This window comes from Medicago sativa, chromosome 7 (genome assembly GCF_051527215.1).
Source record: "Medicago sativa cultivar Bolivia chromosome 7, Bolivia_mono, whole genome shotgun sequence".
NCBI classification, from domain to species: Eukaryota; Viridiplantae; Streptophyta; class Magnoliopsida; order Fabales; family Fabaceae; genus Medicago; species Medicago sativa.
Genome location: NC_140755.1, coordinates 103323563 through 103344061, shown reverse-complemented (window position 1 = coordinate 103344061; position 20499 = coordinate 103323563). Strand labels below are relative to the sequence as shown.

The window sequence follows — 20499 nt, the reverse complement described above, 5'->3', positions numbered from 1 at the left end:
AAAGGGAACGTGTCCAACAAAAGTGAACAAGTCCAAATCCCAAAACGACGCTCCTCGACGACCAAAACGAGCGTCACTTCGAACATCAGAATCTTCGTTTTCTTCCCCGAGGCATCTTCATCTTCATCTTCATCTTCAACAACAACATCATCTTCTTCTTCTTCTTTTTCTTCTTCATCATCAAATTGATTGAATAGAGATAGAGAGAGAGAGAGAGAGATTGTGTTGACTTGGTTTTGAAGAAGAAGAAGAAGAAGAAAATGGAGCAATCGGTTGTTGATGACATAATCAATCGACTGCTAGAAGTTCGAAACCGTCCAGGGAAGCAAGTCCAACTATCAGAGTCAGAGATCCGTCAACTCTGCAATGTTTCTAGAGATATTTTTCTCAAACAACCTTTTTTATTACAACTTGAAGCTCCTATCAAAATTTGTGGTATTCTTCTCTTCTAACCTCACTCAATTACTGCAAGCAAGATTTTCATATTTAAACTCTGCCTTGTCATAATTAATATATGTTTTCCAATCATACCTAAGCTATAATTTCTGCGTTTTTCGTTAAATTGATTCTACATGTCATGTCATGTCATGTAAATTGATGTCGTTTCAGGCGATGTACATGGTCAATATTCTGATCTTTTAAGACTTTTTGAGTATGGTGGATTGCCTCCTGAGGCTAACTACTTGTTTTTGGGTGATTATGTGGATCGAGGGAAGCAGAGTTTAGAAACAATTTGCCTTCTCCTTGCTTATAAGATTAAATATCCCGAAAACTTTTTCCTATTGAGAGGAAATCACGAATGTGCTTCCATAAATCGGATTTATGGATTTTACGATGAGTGCAAGAGAAGGTTTAATGTAAGATTATGGAAGACATTTACAGACTGTTTCAATTGTCTTCCTGTTGCAGCTCTTATTGATGAAAAGATATTGTGTATGCATGGGGGGCTTTCTCCTGACTTACATAATTTGGATCAGATTAGAAATCTACAACGTCCCACTGATGTTCCTGATACAGGTTTACTTTGTGATCTTCTTTGGTCTGACCCTAGCAAAGATGTTCAAGGATGGGGAATGAATGACAGGGGAGTTTCATATACGTTTGGTGCTGATAAGATCACAGAGTTTCTTGAGAAACATGATCTTGACCTAATTTGCCGCGCTCATCAGGTCTAACTCCTACCTTTATTGCTTAATAACATGTTACCATGTTTTGGAGGTTGAGTTTGTACGGCCATTTCTAATTTTCTATGACTGAAACTAAAATGACAATGAAATATATTTCCATTAATATGCTCTAATCTGTTACTATATTTCCAGTGTATTATAATTGCTTTTTTGTTTGTTTCCATAATTACTTTATTTTGTTTGAACTAGAAACTATATTTTCCTTTGTAAACTTGACATGACATAGTTTTATGCATTGACCCTAAAATTCTCCACATCTCGTGCATTTCATTAGGTTTGGCATTTGATGCTTCATTATGTACATTATCTTGCGTTTATGTTGGAGAATATTATGTGTCAAACAACTATGTTGTTAAATGTAAACGGTTTTTTCCCTTCATGTTTTGACCAGGTTGTGGAGGATGGATATGAGTTCTTTGCTAATCGACAACTCGTAACAATATTTTCAGCACCTAATTATTGTGGGGAGTTTGACAATGCTGGTGCTATGATGAGTGTTGATGAGACACTAATGTGCTCTTTCCAAATATTAAAGCCTGCTGATAAAAAAACAAAGCTCAATTTTGGAAGTACAACCACTGCTAAGCCTGGAAACTCTCCAGCAGGTGTAAAGGTAGGAAGATAGTTTAGTATTTTCTGGCAACACATGCTCAACTTAATAAATAATACTTATGTAATTTGTGCTCTTCAGTAGGAACATATCGTATGATGCGTCTGACTTGTGAAAGAGATATCTTTTGATATAAGCTTCTTTGAATCAATATAGATTTTTGTGAATGTTAATCTCCATAGCAAATTGCCATTTTCACAACAGCTTGCTTTTTGTATATGGTTGAGAATTGATCTGTGTATGTATTTGGGATTAGATTATGATTTTGTTGGTGTATGTCGCTCATTGGTTCATCCTAGAATCTGTTTTATTTCTCGCTTTTTTGTTCATGAAAGGTTTACTGTGGCCCTTGTACCACATCACTTGACACTGATGTTTTTTATTATATTGTACATTTTTTTCATCCTTCATGCAAATATAATAACTTATAATTCAAATTCGTCTCCCTCTTATTGTTCCTGGCAGTCCTTCCTTGGTGCAAAAGTATGATATTAAGCCGTGTTATAAAGATTGTTGCGTAACTTCTAGTCAACCTGGCCCTGAGCTCCCAATGGTTGCAAGAAAAGTTGAGGTCCATTCCGTCCACTATGATATTTGGAATTGTAAAATCAAAGGGAAAACACCATCATGTACTTTGTAAACCATTGTTTTTTTATCGGTACAAATTCACATTTTGAGATGGAGTCATAGTCTCTGTCTTCAGTTGTACACGAAGAGTTGGTATATTTTCTGAATTGTAAGCTTCTCAAGCGTAGATGAATATATGTGGGCTGAGAACCATTTAAAAATGCTTTGATGAGGTTGGTAAGACTGAATAATCTCTGATTCCCAATATACTTCTCATAGTTACTTATGTTGAAAATCTTGTTTTAGTTCAGGATCTTCTACATTTTAACTTGATATCCTTCGGAAACTTCGAGCCAGTTTCATGTGTATTGATTTTGTCAGTTCTGATATGGAATCTTAAAGAAAAATGAGCCTTGGCTGCATGCAGACTAAAGTTTATGGTTCCTTGTGGGATTTTTATGTTGAAGCCAGTAGCTATTAATCAGAATAACATACAGATTTGGTCTTGCTTCTAATGAATAACAAGTTTTGGTCAAAATAAATAAATACTGGTAACAAGTTAGTTATTGTATCTTCCTTGAAAAAAAAGTTGGTTACTGCATCCATTAAAGTAGCTGGGATGGGTGTCTCCAGTAAATTAGAATTTTTTTGATTTATTAGCTAGTGACAGAAAGCACTCATCAGAGAAATAAAATGGTACACTTTTAAAAATAATTTACTAATGGTCGGTTTGATTGAATTTATGTCAATTTAACCAAACTCTAATCACCTCGATTAACCACTAGTTAGCAAGAATGATAATTTAATCGCCTATATATCAACAGAAGAATTAAATAAACAACGTACACTACATTTCTTAATCCTTGTTCTTCAAACAGAAATTGTGTATCTATGTTACAAAAGCTCCGTTTAGGAGAACCAACAAAAATAACTCATTGATCTAAAAGGAGGAGATGGGATCTAAAGAAATTTCTTGCACCGCTTTAGTGGCTGAATTTTGTCACCAATCACTCCACCTTTCAAGATCCACAGATGCACTGCAACAATGACATAAAGAGAAACATACATTAATATACATAAAATCCCACCTTAAAGTTAAAGTGATGCATCAATTTAAATAAATTTAGATTGAAAAACTAGAAATTAAACTTATACTAAATAGTAATATTGATGTTAGTATATCATATTCAAAAGTAATAGTAATAAATAAAAGCGAGAGAAAGGAAGGTGGAAATACTCAAAGTTTCCTCAGCTGATATTCGTTTAGAGGGATCCCTACAAAGCATCTTCTAATAAGATCAGTAGCAGGTGTCGACATAGATATAAATCGGTATGATAAAATTTTAGAAACTTATGACTATTTTCAAAATATCAACATCAATGTAGTGTTTCTATTAAATAATTTTTTATTTTATAACCGTTCAATGTTTCCACCGCACCCGTTGCTGATTTTATGCATTCTATCAACAGAAGAAAAAAAAAATTATGTAAATATATGAGAAAGTTGCTATGATAAAATTGTGGAAACTCATTAATATTGTCAAAATATAAACATGATTATAATATTTCTATTAATAAATTTTTATTTTATATGCAAAACACTGTTCAATGTTTGCACCACACCCGTTGCAGATTTTATGTGCTTATGTATGCAAAAATAAATTTTCATGTACATATATAAAAAAATTGATATCATAAAATTTTAGAAACTCATGACTATTTTCAAAATATCAACACCAATGTAGTGTCTCTATTAAATAATTTTTTATTTTATATGCAAAACACCATTCAATGTTTCCACCGCACTCGTTGTTGATTTTATGAGTTCTATCTGCAGAAACAAATTTTTATGTAAATATATGAGAAAGTTGCTATGATAAAATTGTGGAAACTCATTAATATTGTCAAAATATAAAAATTAATATAGGGTTTCTATTGAATAACTTTTTATTTTATATATGCAAAACATCGTTTAATGTTTGCACTACAACTGTTGCAGATTTTATGTGCTTATATATGCATAAATAAATTTATATGTACATATATGAGAAATCGATATGATAAAATTTTGAAAACTCGACTATTTTCATAATATCAACATCAATGTAGTGTTTCTATTAATAACTTTTTATTTTATATTTAAAACACCGTTAAATATTTGTACCGCACTCGTTGACAATTTTATATGCTTATATATGCAGTTTTTTTTTATGTAACGATATGCGATAGTCGAAATGTAAAATTTGGAAAACTCGTAACTATTTTCAAAATATCAACATCACTGTATTGTTTCTCCCAAATACCGTTATATACTTACACCGCACCATTGTAGAATTTATGTGATTATATCTCCAAAATTAAATAGAAAGATAGTCGTCTGTAATTATCAAGATAATATATTGATTTTTAAAAAGGACAATTATGAAATTTTGTTGGATTTTGATTTTTGTATTTTTTTAAAATAATTTTTTTATATATAGTTAGTAGATTAAAAAAAAACAAATAATATTTTAAAATTAAAAGTATTCCAAAAACTTATTAATTTTGCATCCAAAAAACAAATAATTTTTTTATATCCACCTATTCGTGGAAGTGCAAATTAGTTACAATTTTTTTTGTAGAGAAAAATTGACTAAACCTTTTTGTTTTTAATTAAAAAACAAATAATGTTTTAAAAGTATTTCAAAGACTTGTTAGTTTTTCATCCCAAAAACCAAATAAATTGATTATATACTTATCTGTGAAAATTTGTTAGACTTTTGATGACCATTATCCATAATTTTCTTAACAAATTGATTAATTTTGTAGTTATCCGTGAAAATTTGTTATAATTGTAAATAATTCATGATTGGTGAATAATAAAACATGATTGCCATCAAATTTCTAGGTACACAACCAAAGCCAAGCAACCATGAAAAATAAGAGTTCAATTGATGCGGGAGAAGGAAAAAGGTTAACGGGAGATTAACGTTAACGTTGCGGTTACTAAGGGTGTGTTTGTTTCAAATTTATCAAATTTATTTATAGGAATGACATTCCTTGAAATATAAAGATGAGAATTTTATTTCAAGGTATTTAGAAAAAATATGTTTGGTTAACTTTATAATATTCTTAGGAACCATAAAAATAGGGATTATAATAGGTAACTACATATAAATTTATTTCCATCTCCATGGGAGCTTTATTCCCACCATTTTCTTTGGGAAATTTTTTCTATTCCCAAGAACATTTTATACGGGAATAAAATTTAGTAAACTTGTAACAAACATTGACATATACATTTCTATCATTTTATTCCTAGGAATCAATAAATATAACTTGAAACAAACACACCCTAAGTTGAGTTTATTGTGGCTTTTAATGTGAAAATTTTATACACGTGTCATATTTTTATTGGGTAACAGCGAAAACATCACGTAAGGAATTGTATCTAAGTTTTTTCCATTTTTATATTCTGTACTAATAATAAAGGGGACGCATGGTAACCAAAAAAAAAAAAAGGGGATGCACGGCTTTTTTGGTGTAACCTAATTTCAATATAACTAAATTACCGTCAAATAGTTTTACTCTTGCATCCATTAATTATGACTTGGTTGATGTATCCTCTTAACAATTTAATTATTTTTCAAATCAAAATATGAATCTACACCATAATTTAAATACCACATTTTAGGAAAATGCTAAAGATCCCAAAAAAAAAGTATTAAATTAGGGTTTAAATATGTTTTCGATCCCTATAAATATATCAACTTTTCGTATGTAGATTTCATATTTTTAAATAAAATTTTGTAGAAAAGTTTAATTTTTTTTGTGGTGTCCTGGGTTCAAACTCCAGACCTTGCATATATTATGCATTGTCCTTACTAACTGAGTTAAGCTCATGGGGACTGTAAAAAAGTTTATAATATTATAAGAATCTCTCAAAAAAATTAATTTTTTTAACAAAACTTTAATTAAATATCAATATTTATAGTTTTGGCCGTTAAAAATTCATATTTATAGTTTTGTTAAAAAATTCTACTTTTTTTTTGGAGAGATTTTCATAATATTCTACACATTTATGCACAATTTTATTAAAAAATACAAAGGTTAAACATGAGTTGGCTTAAAAGTAGAGACTAAAAGTGGTTGTTGTGAATTCGATGAAAAATCACACCAATAATAAACTTGATGGATGGAGAAATATTGTTGCTAAAAATAATAAACTTGATGGATGGTTGATTCCTTTGCTACTTCTCTCAAAACTTTATCCCCAAGGCACAAGACAATGACACTCCTGGCCTTGTCCACCATCTCGGTCTTCTCCGCTCATGACATGGTGACCGGTAACACACCTTCGCCCTTCAAAGCTTTTTCACACTTTTGTTGTATTAACACCGCTTCCATCTTTACCTTCCATAACCCAAAATTGTTATCTCTGGTAAACTTCTCAATATCTCACTTCGAACCCATGATACTTGATTATCCTTTGACCCTTGCCCCACAGTGAGAGTCAATTGTTTTGAATTCGATGAAAAATCACACCAATAATAAACTTGATGTGTGGAGCAAGTGATAGTCAAGCAACCAAAAAGTGTATGGAAGTTATAATCACAAACAAAAGTAGAAAACAGCGAGAGAAAGAAAGAGAGAACACAAAAGAATTTGTTGACTCAATTCGGTCCAAATTGACCTAGTCTGGGGGAGAGAGCAGCCCTCCGTTTCACTATAATGATGAGTAACTTTACAAAAGAGATATCAATGGGTTACAAGAATAAGCCTCCCGCCTAATTCTACCCAAAGCCCCAATCTCTTTCCGTGACCAAGAGACTCAATCCTAATAGTGTTTCCCAAGGTGAATCAACCCAACCCTAGTGTTTGTTGCCAAGAGCAAACTCTATACAAACCCTAGTTTGATTCCTAAACCCTTGTTTCAGCCCCCTCTATCTCCAGGTTTACTCTGATACAAGGTCTATATTTATAGAGAAATATAACTCGTAAATTTGGAACGGAATTGCATCAAAAGTATAATATTCCCTTTCAAAATATATTTGCATCAAATCGTCCTTCATATGGTACAAAAATATATTTATTGTCCATAACTATATTTTCAGCACAAAATATATTTGAAACAAATCTTTTATATTTTTAGCAACGATAAGCTGAATTTTAGCAACAATATTTCTCCATCCATCAAATTTTGAGTCATACTACAACAATGGTGATTGAAAATTTTATAAAATTTAAAAGTCGAAGGAAAATTTTAAGGAGACTAAAACGAAAAATTGATATCAATCTATATATAAAAGTTGTCCCAAGCAAACAATTTCGCCCTAATTTTACCTAAGCCCTAATGATTATAATTACTGTTTTACCCTAACCAAAACCTTAATTATGAAACAGTTATAGTAACAAAAGAAGAGGAAAAAAATCCGCAAAAGATAAACATATTGCTGAACTGCGCTTTCTCTCAAACAATCTCCTCCTCACAATTTCATCTTCTTCTCGATCTCCACCACTGTTAGTCTTCAACTCCTATTCTCTAACCCTAATTTCTCTTCTATCCCTAATTTCATTCCAAATATATGCATGCTATTCACATAATCGATTATTTTTCTGCTTTTCGTTTTAATCGATTGAGATTTCTGTTCTGTTATTGTTGCGGAATCGGTTTTTATTTTTTTTCATTGATTGATAATTTTTTTTTTGCTCAATCGTTTTATCGCAGGTAGTTGCCGATAAACAGATACTATGGCCGATTCGCAGCCGGTGTTGATTCCGCCGCAGCCGGTGCTGATTCCGACCCCAACCCTTTCTTCTTGCTCAAATTGGAACCTCTACTCTTCTATCTCATTTTTGTTATTCTCTAAATCAGAACCTCCACTTCCGGCCACTTTGATGTTATGTTTTGGAGAGGAGAGTGAGGCTGACAGAACAAATATGAATGCGAGAGAGGGTGAGCACGGCGGAGGCGACGATGGTGGTGACCAATTGAAAAAGTATTGAAGGATGAAGTTCTTCCGCCGAGATTTGTGCCGAAAGTCTCAAAGGTTCTTCAATCCTAAAGAATTCTCATGTGATGAGTGTTGTTGGTCTCCTTGATTCTTCTTTTATTTTATCATATTTGCAACATTTGATGATTTTATTATATGCTTTTGAAGTTTTCTATTATTTTCCTTCTGAATTACATGAAAGAAGATATGTTTTTGGCAGAAGCTTGATTGAATGACTGACATTTGCGCTGCAAAAATCGTCGTAGAGAGACCAGCAGTGGAGAATCCAGGTTTCAACGAAAATGAAACACAACGAAGATATGCACCTTTCATTGACATGTATGCCTCTTTGATGAAGGGTAAATCCTACCTCCGTATTTTTGGTGCGCATGACAATTTTAAGTTTTCAATTGCAAATATTGTTCATATTTTACTCATTTTCAATAAAGAGTTAAATTTTGAAACAAAGTTAAATAATGTATTGTTTATGCCTTATTGACTAATCACAATTGCTCAAAATGCATAGCTTCAATTGGGATATGTAGGGTGTGATTTTCATTTGTACACTTTACAGATACATAGGGTGAGCACGGCGGAGGCGACGATGGTGGTGACCAATTGAAAAAGTATTGAAGGATGAAGTTCTTCCGCCGAGATTCGTGCCGAAAGTCTCAAAGGTTCTTCAATCCTAAAGAATTCTCATGTGATGAGTGTTGTTGGTCTCCTTGATTCTTCTTTTATTTTATCATATTTGAAACATTTGATGATTTTATTATATGCTTTTGAAGTTTTCTATTATTTTCCTTCTGAATTACATGAAAGAAGATATGTTTTTGGCAGAAGCTTGATTGAATGACTGACATTTGCGCTGCAAAAATCGTCGTAGAGAGACCAGCAGTGGAGAATCCAGGTTTCAACGAAAATGAAACACAACGAAGATATGCACCTTTCATTGACATGTATGCCTCTTTGATGAAGGGTAAATCCTACCTCCGTATTTTTGGTGCGCATGACAATTTTAAGTTTTCAATTGCAAATATTGTTCATATTTTACTCATTTTCAATAAAGAGTTAAATTTTGAAACAAAGTTAAATAATGTATTGTTTCTGCCTTATTGACTAATCACAATTGCTCAAAATGCATAGCTTCAATTGGGATATGTAGGGTGTGATTTTCATTTGTACACTTTACAGATACATACTCTCTTCTCTATCAATGATTTATTAGTTGGGATTGTTCCAATAATATTATTTTTTCTCTACATCAATAATGTTTAGGGTAAATGATAGGTTGAAGTTTATGTTCACCAAATTATCTGTTAGTGTATCTCTTTGTTTATGTCATGCCTAATTCCACATGATTTTGATCTCGCATCCATGGAATAGAAAGTGAAATACCATCTGTGATGATAATATTTCTAAAATTACTCCAAAGCTACAACATATGTGAATTTCCACTGCAGTTTTTGTAGTTGATGTAGCAATATTTTCATCGTGAAAGTGCAGGGTTAGTTAAGAGCTTATAAGATTGGATCCACAATTGGTTGAGTTTGCATATGAGACGAAAGGGTCTATAGCTGAATATAGATGGTGTGTAACTTAGTTTAGCAAGTGGGCATATTTCTTGAATCACGTTGTGTTTACTAAGGTACTTCTATTCTTCTCTTTAGCTTATTCACTTATGTTTTTAGTTTATGAACTTTGATTTTGCGCTATTGATTTACTCAATTTTATAATTTTACCATTCAATTTTTCATATTGATAATATGTTTTAATTGCAGTGTATCCGGATAGAAGCGTTGGAAAGCTTACAAGTTATTTTCCTGCATAATTATGCAGGTTGCTCTTTAAGGGGATAGTTGTATTAGTAGCTATGGCGATATTTTACAGGTGGTCGTCGGACCAGTTTGACTATATATGGGGAGGAGATTAGTTTAGTTTTGAGGGTTTTGGAGTGGCTATTGTGTTTTTGTTTGAGTGCTAGCTGATGCATTTAGCGCTTTTATGTTTTAGTTGTAGGTCTCCTTGCATTTTTTGGGTGTGGACTACCTTTCATGTTGTTTCCTGAAACTTTGTGTTGTGCACTGCAGGCCTGTTGTAAATTGTTCTGCTCAATTTTTCATATTGATAATATGTTTTAATTGCAGTGTATCCGGATAGAAGCGTTGGAAAGCTTACAAGTTATTTTCCTGCATAATTATGCAGGTTGCTCTTTAAGGGGATAGTTGTATTAGTAGCTATGGCGATATTTTACAAGTGGTCGTCGGACCAGTTTGACTATATATGGGGAGGAGATTAGTTTAGTTTTGAGGGTTTTGGAGTGGCTATTGTGTTTTTGTTTGAGTGCTAGCTGATGCATTTAGCGCTTTTATGTTTTAGTTGTAGGTCTCCTTGCATTTTTTGGGTGTGGACTACCTTTCATGTTGTTTCCTGAAACTTTGTGTTGTGCACTGCAGGCCTGTTGTAAATTGTTCTGCTCGAGTTGGATTTCCTGTTGTTTGTGCAGCTGCAGTTGTTTTATGCAGAGTTATTAGTTCAGGTTCGCTTCTTCAATCTTTGTTGATGCTGTTTGTAGTCCTGCTGCAATTTTGTTTGGCACTATTTTTTTAGTCGACAGTATAGTTTATTTATAAGTGTTGGCAAATTTTAGTATTAACAAATGTTTTCATGTTAATATAGGTAGTTAGAATACATATATAGTGGGAATTGAAGAGAGTAAATTAGTATAGGCAAATGGGGGGAAATTTGAGGAATGAAAACTAATAGATTGTAGAATCAAAATGATGTTCCACGCTTTTGATTGAGATTCAGTTCAGTTGTTTGTTAATTAGTTTTCTTTTATATTTTGAGAAAAATTCCATTATTTTATCTGTTTATCTATTCTATTATTTATAGCATTTACACTTCTCCAACATTTTTGTCATACAGAAAATGCCCCAACTCTACATAAAATGGCATGAGATGATGCAGCTTGACAACTATAAAGATAATTAGTTGCAACCAAACACACTTACAAGCTTCACCTAAAGGTAATTAAAGAATAATTATTAATCAATTCTCCTTTTTTCTTCATAAAACAATAGTGTCGGTGACATTGGGAAAATGATGACTTTATTTTTACAATTGGACAATAAGCTTATGATTGTTGAAGTCTTTACAGTGGTGTTCACCTTGGATAACTCCTTTTCTCTTCATAAAACAATAGTGTCGGTGACATTGGGAAAATGATGACTTTATTTTTACAATTGGACAATAAGCTTATGATTGTTGAAGTCTTTACAGTGGTGTTCACCTTGGATAATTGTGGAGATGGCGACATTCTCCATGCTTGGGCAATAAACTGACATAAAGATTACAAATGACATTCTCCATGCTTGATATAAAACACTTATAATGTGATGGTATGTATTGTAGAGATCATTTTGGCCATGAAGCAAAAGTAAGTATAGCAAGAGCATTCATGGAGAATGCTAACCACATGTAGTGATTTGAGATGACCTGAGCAGTCATACTCATTAATAATGATTTATCTTATGCTTTAGGCTTAATTTAAGTTTGGTCCTCCTATTGTTACTATTTTACATTCTGAAGTAAGCTTTGTTTGGGCGAAACTGTATCTTATGGTGTCACATAAGCAAAGAATACTATAGACACATTGATATTCCATTTTCCACTCTAGATTAGTTTGTTTGCATGCAAAGTCCTCATTTTTTTCTTTCTGTAGTAGTATTTGATACAATCTAAATTTGGTTTGGGAGCTAATGTAGAAGAAACAAAAGAAATGATCAATGTTGTTAAGCTTAATGGAGCTAGATCAATTAATTAGTCATGCCTTTAGCATTTGAAAGAATTAAGGTGGTCTGAAATTTTGTCCTATCCTGAGATAAGATATGGGATATAGTTTCGGATTGTTGATGTGTGGCATGGCAGTGCTCTAAAAGTTACTATCTTTGTGGTTTTGTTTTTTATAATTTGTAATGTATGGTTTTATCTGTATATGACCCATGCAATTATTAAAATATATTATTAAAATCTATGTTAAATACATATTTGGCACCCTATGTTTGGTTTCTTTTAGTTGTCTTATATATTTGGCACCCTATATTTTGTTTCTTTTAATAATCTAAAACTAGAGTTTTGGTGGTGGTTTCAGTGGTTCTTGCAAGTTACTGGACACATATAAATCGCTTTGTTTAATGAGTCTGTTCTCATGTGTGTTCAATTAAATTGTTTAGTAATTCCTCCATGTCAATTGCCTGAAGCATCTACTGCACAAACAACTCGGAAACTTAGTCGAATTGGGACGGGTAGGTATGTCCTGAAGCGTTTAAGAAATTCGGAAAATGGGAACCAAACATGTATAGATAAAGACAACGCCAAGCATGGAGCTTTTCCCAAACTTCACGCTCATGAAAAAGGTAGTTTACAATAATACACTTGATATCATTTCTTTCATATCTTTAAATTTTTTTTTACTATATAGGTAATTTGATAATGTTTTTTTTTATTATTAAAACTAGACTTTTCACCCGTGCTGACGCACGGATCATATATTGTTCAAATTATAAGACATTTGTTTCTTTTTGTTTCCAGAATATTCTTTTTGTCAAATTATAAGACATTGTATTCAAGATATTGTTGAGTTAATAATTTGTAAATCATGGTAAATACTCAATGATTTTGATCACATGTCAACAACTTTTTACCTTTACAGTTTCCTTCACTTGCTCCTTCTTCGTATCTTTGCAAAACTAAAATTCTTAGTTTAAGGTTTCTGTAGAACATTGTTTTTTTTTCTTTTTACAGAAGTGAAGGGCATTGTTTGGAAGCAGAATGTGTGTCAATTAGTTCATTTAAGAATGTTTTAAATTTTTATCTTTTTCTTTTTGTAGAAGTCTATTTTGACTCATTGTTGCTATATTGATGTGAGAATTGAATACATATTCCATGCGAAAGATTTGTTTTGGTAATTAAGCGCTTTGATTTGGTCATATTGTGTGCTCTGATATTTGATGGCTGATTCTGTAAAGTATTTTAAAACTCAAGTGTTCATATAAAAGTTTGCAGTTAAAGATCTTTAGAAATGGACATTGACTGACTTCTAAACATTTTAATGAATAAAAAAATCTGTTCACTTTCAAAATATTAGGTTGTTGATTATCTACTCTTTAAATGCTTATGACTCTCAATTCCCCATTTTATCGTTTGGTGTAATCCTCTTCATTTACATTTATGGGGAAACTACAATCATTCATGCTTTGCTTCTCACAATTTTCTTCAATTTCTGTTTTCATTGAACTATTTTGGAATTGTTACTATCATAATTTATGGGTAGGTATAGTTATGATAAGTCATTATGATCTCTTACTCCATTGAATTCATTTTAAGTTAGTTCTAATATGTACTCTTGGTGAAAGTATGATATTTGATAAGCCTCCTTCCCACATGCTAACAAATGTTTTCTGAATGTAGTGCATTACTAATGTGTTAGGATTCATTCATATTCATATTGCTCTCTGCTTTTAAAGATATGCATCACCTAAAAGTTTTGAAAGTGTGCATCTGTTTTATATCTGTCCTAATTCACCAAAAAATTGAAGAAGTCTTTTGTTTTCTTTTGTTCAGTATCTATTTATGGACAGTCATGTTTCTTCATCAATATGGCAGCAACACAGGCACAAAAATGCACGATGGAAGCTGTTCTGTAGCATCACTATCACATGTGGAGCTTAGTAAGTGGTGCTGCTATAGAGCCATAACTTGCAATCATGGTAATTTTCGTGATGTGTATGGTAATTTTCTTCAAGTTAAATCTATTAGACTCCAATCCAAAATAAGTGTAACAAAAGGGGAAGCATATGGTTTATACTATGCTATAAAGCAGATTCATGAGTTGAATACTGATAACATCATTTTGGAGCTAGATTTTACGATAGTAGATGATCATGTTAATTCCACGTCCCACGACACCTGATTTATCTGAGTTGAACTGTATTTACAAACTCTGTGGTAGAGCTTACTAGGAGGCAAGTTGATGTAGTGGCTTGAGTGGATACACAATTAATCCTTAAGTTTATGAGATTGTACCAAATTGTATTCATGATTTTATTCTTAATGAAATGATGAGTTTTCTTGCCTAAAAAATAAATATTCAATTTCTCCAAGTAGCATAAATCTCTATTCTTATTTCATATTCAATACTTCTCTTACATTCATGAACACATCTTTTAGCATTCCTATAGAGTCTATAGAAGAAATTGAATATATCTTTAATTTGATCCAAAACATAAAAAAAATGACTCCTATCATCATATCGTTGATGTGGATCAATGTTTTTTTTTTTGTAATACAAGAAAGGATGTGGATTAATTCAAAAAAAAAAAAAAGACGTGGATCAATGTTTATCATGTTATTTTTATTAAAGTGAATCTTCTATTATCTTTGTATTATCATGCTGGTATTTATAATTACATCAAGAAATAGACTGAAAATTCTATTGATTGATGAAGAGGGTAATTACATCAACACTACATCAAATGTGGTATATAAAGAAGTTTTCTGCAATGTGTAGTTTTAGTTTGAAATCAAATCAATTTTGCTGTTGTGGCTGAGATGCTACTTTTGCATGGAGACAGGTAAATTGTGACTTGAGATTTAACAGAATTGTATATAGTATAATGATATTGTATTGTGAGTGATTCCTTTGTTTGTTCCAGTCTTTGTGCCGAGAATTCGGTCTGTATGTGATGTTATTAGCCATGTACGCTTCGTACAGATGAAACCAGGTGACATTGTAGACCCACTGATCTGCGATACATGCTGCTCAATCCGTTTGTTCACTTGAAAGACATAACGTTTATTGGTATGTTCGAGTTTAATAGGCATATTTCAGGATGGAACATTTAGATGATTACTTATATATGTTAATATAAACACTCATGCTTCTCAAATTGTATTTTTTTTGAATGTTGGCAGGTGAATTGGGAGCTAGGTGAGCAGATTTTAATGCCATTATTGTTTCAAGACCCATCGGTCAATATATGTATTGAAAGTCAATCTAATGACATTGTAAATGCATTATGTTATATTCTTCAGTGTGAAAGGCATACATTTAGTATTATTAAGTGCCTTATTGAGATAATGTATTTCTAAGGTACCCTATTAAAAAACTGTGTATCCAATCCTATGGCGGAGTCAACGTAATTTTTCAAACTCACATTAACTCAATTGTATTGTTTTGTAAAAGAATTCGTGGGTATTTTATATCTATTCAAGTTATGTTTTAAACAAATTTTTTACGCAAATGTCTGCAGGATGTACAGGAGGTTGAAGACTCATGCAACAATACCTCTGTGATTGACACAACAACCAGCAAGACAAGTCTTAAGAGGTCCTCTGATAGCATTAACTTTGTGGCTGTTGAACATGGTGAAGCTGGTCAGGCATCAGTTACAAAACCTAACAGGGCTGTTCGTGTCAAGATTGAGCCTACCGACACTAAAGCTGTTTAACTTGCTCGAATGCTGGAACTATCTGCTTTGTTATCGAATTTCTTCAATCTCCATGAATCAGACATTTAGGATTCAGTGTTTTTCCTTTCTGTAACAGGGTCGATGTCATGGAAATTGTTTAATATGGTACATTAAAAACGTTTGTGGCAATTTATTTTATGAGTTGAATTATACTATTTTTTCGATTCAAGGTAAGTATTTACTTTCATATTTGCGCTATATTTGTTCTTTTGTATGACCCGTGCGTTAGCACGGGTCGATGGTCTAGTATTTATAAAGACAAAAAACATATTTAACCCTTAAATTAGGGTATAGGAAATATATATGAATCAAATTTTAGAAAAATGTTCAAGTAATAATTTAATTTTCAACTTTCATTGAACATTCCCTAAAAAAAAAAAAAAAAAAAACTTTCATTGAACATGGCGTACATTTAAATTTAAATAGAATTCTGTTTCGAAATAAACTCATCCAAAAAAGATACGATCATATTGTAATTTAGTTTGTTTTTATAAGAGGATACAATTATTCCTTGAAAAAAATAATAATAAGAGGATACAATTAGTTAGGTTTTTTAATGGATATATAGTTTGTTGTTATTCATCCAAACCCTAAAACCCCACAACCCCGCATTCTTTCATAATAAACCAAGTCTACTTCTTTCCTTCAAAAAGAATAAACAACAGTCTCCTCACATAACACAGTGACAATAATTGTTTGTTCTTCCCCTCCCCATTACCATGGATAATTTTATGTTTAATATTCTGTTTGCCTTGGCTACGCTTTTTGGATTCTGTTGCGTCTTTCTCCTTTACTACCGTCTGTTCCACAAGTACTTCTCCGTGGAATCCCCTCAATACGACGTTGAGTCAACAGCGATGGAGGAGGAAGAGGAGGTTGCACAGGGATTAGATGAGTCTGTTATAAATGCTATTCCGTCTTTCATCTACACCACCACAAAGTCTGAACAAGAATCTCGTGCTGAGTGTGCAGTTTGCTTGGAGGAATTCCAAGATAATAATCACATTCGTACCCTCCCTCTTTGCTCTCACACTTTCCATCTCAATTGCATTGATGTTTGGCTTCGTTTAAACCCTAGCTGTCCTATATGTCGCTCCTGTCTTGTTGAGGAGGGCTATCTGCCCAAACACTCTAATGCATCTAGTTCCGAGCGGACCTTGTCATCGGAGAGAATAGTCGTCATCGATATCCCTACCACCACATCCCCATTGTAGTATCAAGCCAACTAAGGTGCAGTGGCCCAGAGGCGTTGTTGTGCCAGAGCCACGAACATAGTGTTATTTTTTTTTTTTTTTTTTTACCAGAGTTATAGGTTAGGAAAACACTGATTGTTAGATACATATTTTTTGGTGTAGCCTAATTTCAATATACCGAAATTACACTCAAATAGTTTTACTCTTGCATTCATTAATTATGATTCGGTTGTTATAAATATGCAATTGTACCCTTAGCAATTCAATTATTTTGAAATTTAAATTTAAATCTACACCATACTTTAAGAAACTAAAAACTAACTACAAATTTTAGTCGATCTCTTCCTAAATATGATTGTTAATTTAAATGTAAACTGTGTACATATATAATTTTTGAAGGAGAAGGACCGAGTGAGAGAAGGTGGAGATGGAGAAGTGAATGTTTTAGTGCGGAAATGCTAGAATTGAACTTTTTTTTATGAACTTGTTTTAAAAATATTGCTGCAGTTTGGTTCTCAATAATATAGTAGCTTGCATGTTGAGTTTGAATTAATGCAGTGCATGCCATTGTGGATGGTGTTGGCTGGCTGAGTAGTTTTCCATTTAGGTTGGAGGTGATCAGGTTGTTACCTTCATTCAAAAGTCTACATTATCCATATAATTTAATTATAGGTACTAAAAATTGAATTTCATTATTGAAGAATGAATTAATTTTCAACTGTATTGTCTCTGAGTTTGGCAAATAATGTTTAAATGATGTAAATTGTAATCTGCTATGAAATCCAATATAGAAGATGAATTTTAATGACTTTTGGTGACCTCTTTACTATGTAATCAGCTCAAATGTAATTCCTGTCTTTTTATATGTTCACAAGTAGATTTCTTTCACTTACTTCCTTGGTTGCTTATTTTATTTGAACTGCACATTTTTTACAAGTTACTTTCAATCGGACTAATGATTGATATTTCCCAATTTTGTGTTGTGGAAAAGCACTTGATAATCACTTGACAGCTATTCAACGGGACTGTGAACTCCGATCACATTTAAAGGAAAGTTAAATAAGAAATGATGCAGCGTATGAAGAGGCCAAGAGAAAGGTTGATTTGCAAGAGGAAAAGCAACAGGAAGAAAAAACTAAAGCTGAAGCAGAGGTACCATACCCTTATGTTTGGATAGTCCTTAAACAATGCTATATGATGCCACAATTCTATATCTTTGTAACTTAAATGAAATTAAATCTGAAATTAAAGACATTGAGTAACATCATCTCAGTGTACAAGATCAGCATCTTCCTCCAAGGCTAATATAAAAGGTATGCAATCATAGCTAAATTCTGTTTATTTATCACCGGCTAAATTCATGTTATTTTATTTTGTCAAATGTGACAACTCTGTTTATTTGACTGCCAAACAAAGCCTAAACATACAAAAGTTTCACAACATTATGCAAGTAGTTATCCTTCAGATGAAGAGAAGACACCGTTGGATAACTGCTGTTACGTGGTCGGCAAACACCTATGACATATGATGTACACAACTAAACATACAATTTTCTTATTAAATTATTTGGATACTTTGGGTCCAAAGACTTGCAGTTTTTAAATTGCAAACCAAACATACACTATACTGTTCTTGCTATTAACATAAGAATTATGATGATCTGCAGAGAAAATATGGTTATAGAACAACCTCCACACCTCACTCAAACTTCATTATTACAGAACCAGGAATAATATTTGCATATAAAGGTTATTCCCAATAATCAATTTAGATGACTTTAAACAAACAAACAAATACTAACTAATATTTCAATTTGAAGCAACCTGGGAAACCACATTAACAATCAAGCCAATTAGTGCGACAATTGGCACACCACAAGGACCCAGAGACTAAACTTACATCTGATGCCGTCTAAGATTGTATCTGGGTGGTGCCCGCCTGAGATTGTATCGCTTCTCCCCTGTAACTAGGGTGGGTGGAGCAAATGTTGACCTTTTCTTTTTTGCGCCCACCAGCTGTGATACTGTCTGAATGTCCTTCATTATCAGCAGCATTCTACTCACCTTCTGCAATCTTAGAAGTTTGTGGATGTGTTCGCTTCCTTATAATGTAATCAATAGCTTTCTCTGTGTGACTGGACTCTTCTCCACTTTTTCCTTTGATATGATCAGTATGGCAATTTTGCAAACTCTCATGAGGTTGTTCCTAGGAACTCCTTGGCCTCCTCAACCTTTGGGAGATGACGCAGGCTCTTTCACTTTTTCTATATTAACATCATACTCGAGGGATGTCTCAGCCATATATGAAGTACCAACAGAATCTGTTTCTTTAGATAAACTGTAAAGCTTGGACGTGCAATTGTGAAGCTGAGATACATGCCTTGCAGAATAGTTTGAGCCAGAAGCGATAACATTTGAATTCTCCAAACTTTCTCGATCAACAAGCATTGGCTTCTTTTCCTTCTCCAGCTCTTTCTCTTTTATTCTTTTAGTCTTTCCTACCTCCTTCAAAGATTTCAACATATTTTCAAGTGCCTTACTTTGAACCTTTATTCTCTCGGACGTCATAGTCAAAAAAACTAGCTCTTATTCTCCAACCTTGGTTTCCCTAAGGTTGACTTCAGCTTCCCTATACTCCAACCAAGGCTTCCTCCTGTCTCCTAAACATCTTAGCGTCTGTTTGTTATTGCATTTGATTGGACACAGACGCGCGTTATGCAAGAAGCTTCAATACATAGCTTCTTGGAATTGCGTAAACTGTGTTCTGTACTGCATTCCTGGCGTGCTTATCAAACCTTGCAACAACTCTACTAAGTAAGTACTATTTATAGGGTTTATAGGGTAAGATAAAAACAATATTTTTCAAGTCTAACCAATATTTTTGTCAAAAATAATAATAATTAGAGGCTAGGGATATGTTTGGTTTAATCAACGGTATATATTTTGTCTATAAAATTATCTCTATAATGTCCATGTGGGCTTTAGCTCAGTTGGTAAAGACAATGCATAATATATACAAGGTTCGGAGTTCGAATCTCGGACACCACAAAAAAAAAAAAAACATCTCTATAATGTCTTCCATTGACGGTATATCATGACTTTTGCTTGGTTTTTATATTCACTTCATCTTCTTTTCATTTTCTTTAAATTTGCATGGAATATGAGCAAGGAAAAGAAATTCAATTCACTTGTGGTTCTTTAATTATGTTATTTTACACATTTCGAAATGATATTTTTATCAGGAATACTAAATTGTACCTTAGTTTTTTCTCACTTATCCAAATCATTCACGTCTTTTTTATAATGCGGTGCTTACCAAACTCTATGTTGACCTTTGTCTTTTTCTTGTTAACATCTTGTTTGATGATAAACACCAGCGGTCCAATTGTTTCTTTTGAGGGTTCAAAAGACACATGTTAAGAATTCGACATATAGTAAA

General features: G+C 32.7%; 1 protein-coding gene, 1 long non-coding RNA gene and 1 pseudogene across 2 annotated transcripts; all 3 read left to right on the top strand.

Moving 5' to 3' along the window:
- Positions 1-2659, top strand: LOC146911578 (serine/threonine-protein phosphatase PP1-like). Its single transcript, XM_085730219.1, has 4 exons — positions 1-435; positions 610-1169; positions 1579-1800; positions 2263-2659. The coding sequence occupies exons 1-4, from the start codon at positions 261-263 to the stop codon at positions 2284-2286; spliced, it is 981 nt and encodes a 326-aa protein (XP_085586345.1). The 5' UTR covers positions 1-260; the 3' UTR covers positions 2287-2659.
- A 10689-nt stretch (positions 2660-13348) lies between these two features.
- Positions 13349-16066, top strand: LOC146911577 (uncharacterized). The gene is made up of 4 exons (XR_015020484.1): positions 13349-14107; positions 15112-15198; positions 15312-15327; positions 15650-16066. It is a non-coding gene; the product is annotated as an uncharacterized LOC146911577 (long non-coding RNA).
- Positions 16067-16587: 521 nt separating this feature from the next.
- LOC146911576 (uncharacterized) lies at positions 16588-18582 on the top strand (annotated as a pseudogene).
- Positions 18583-20499: the final 1917 nt, after the last annotated feature.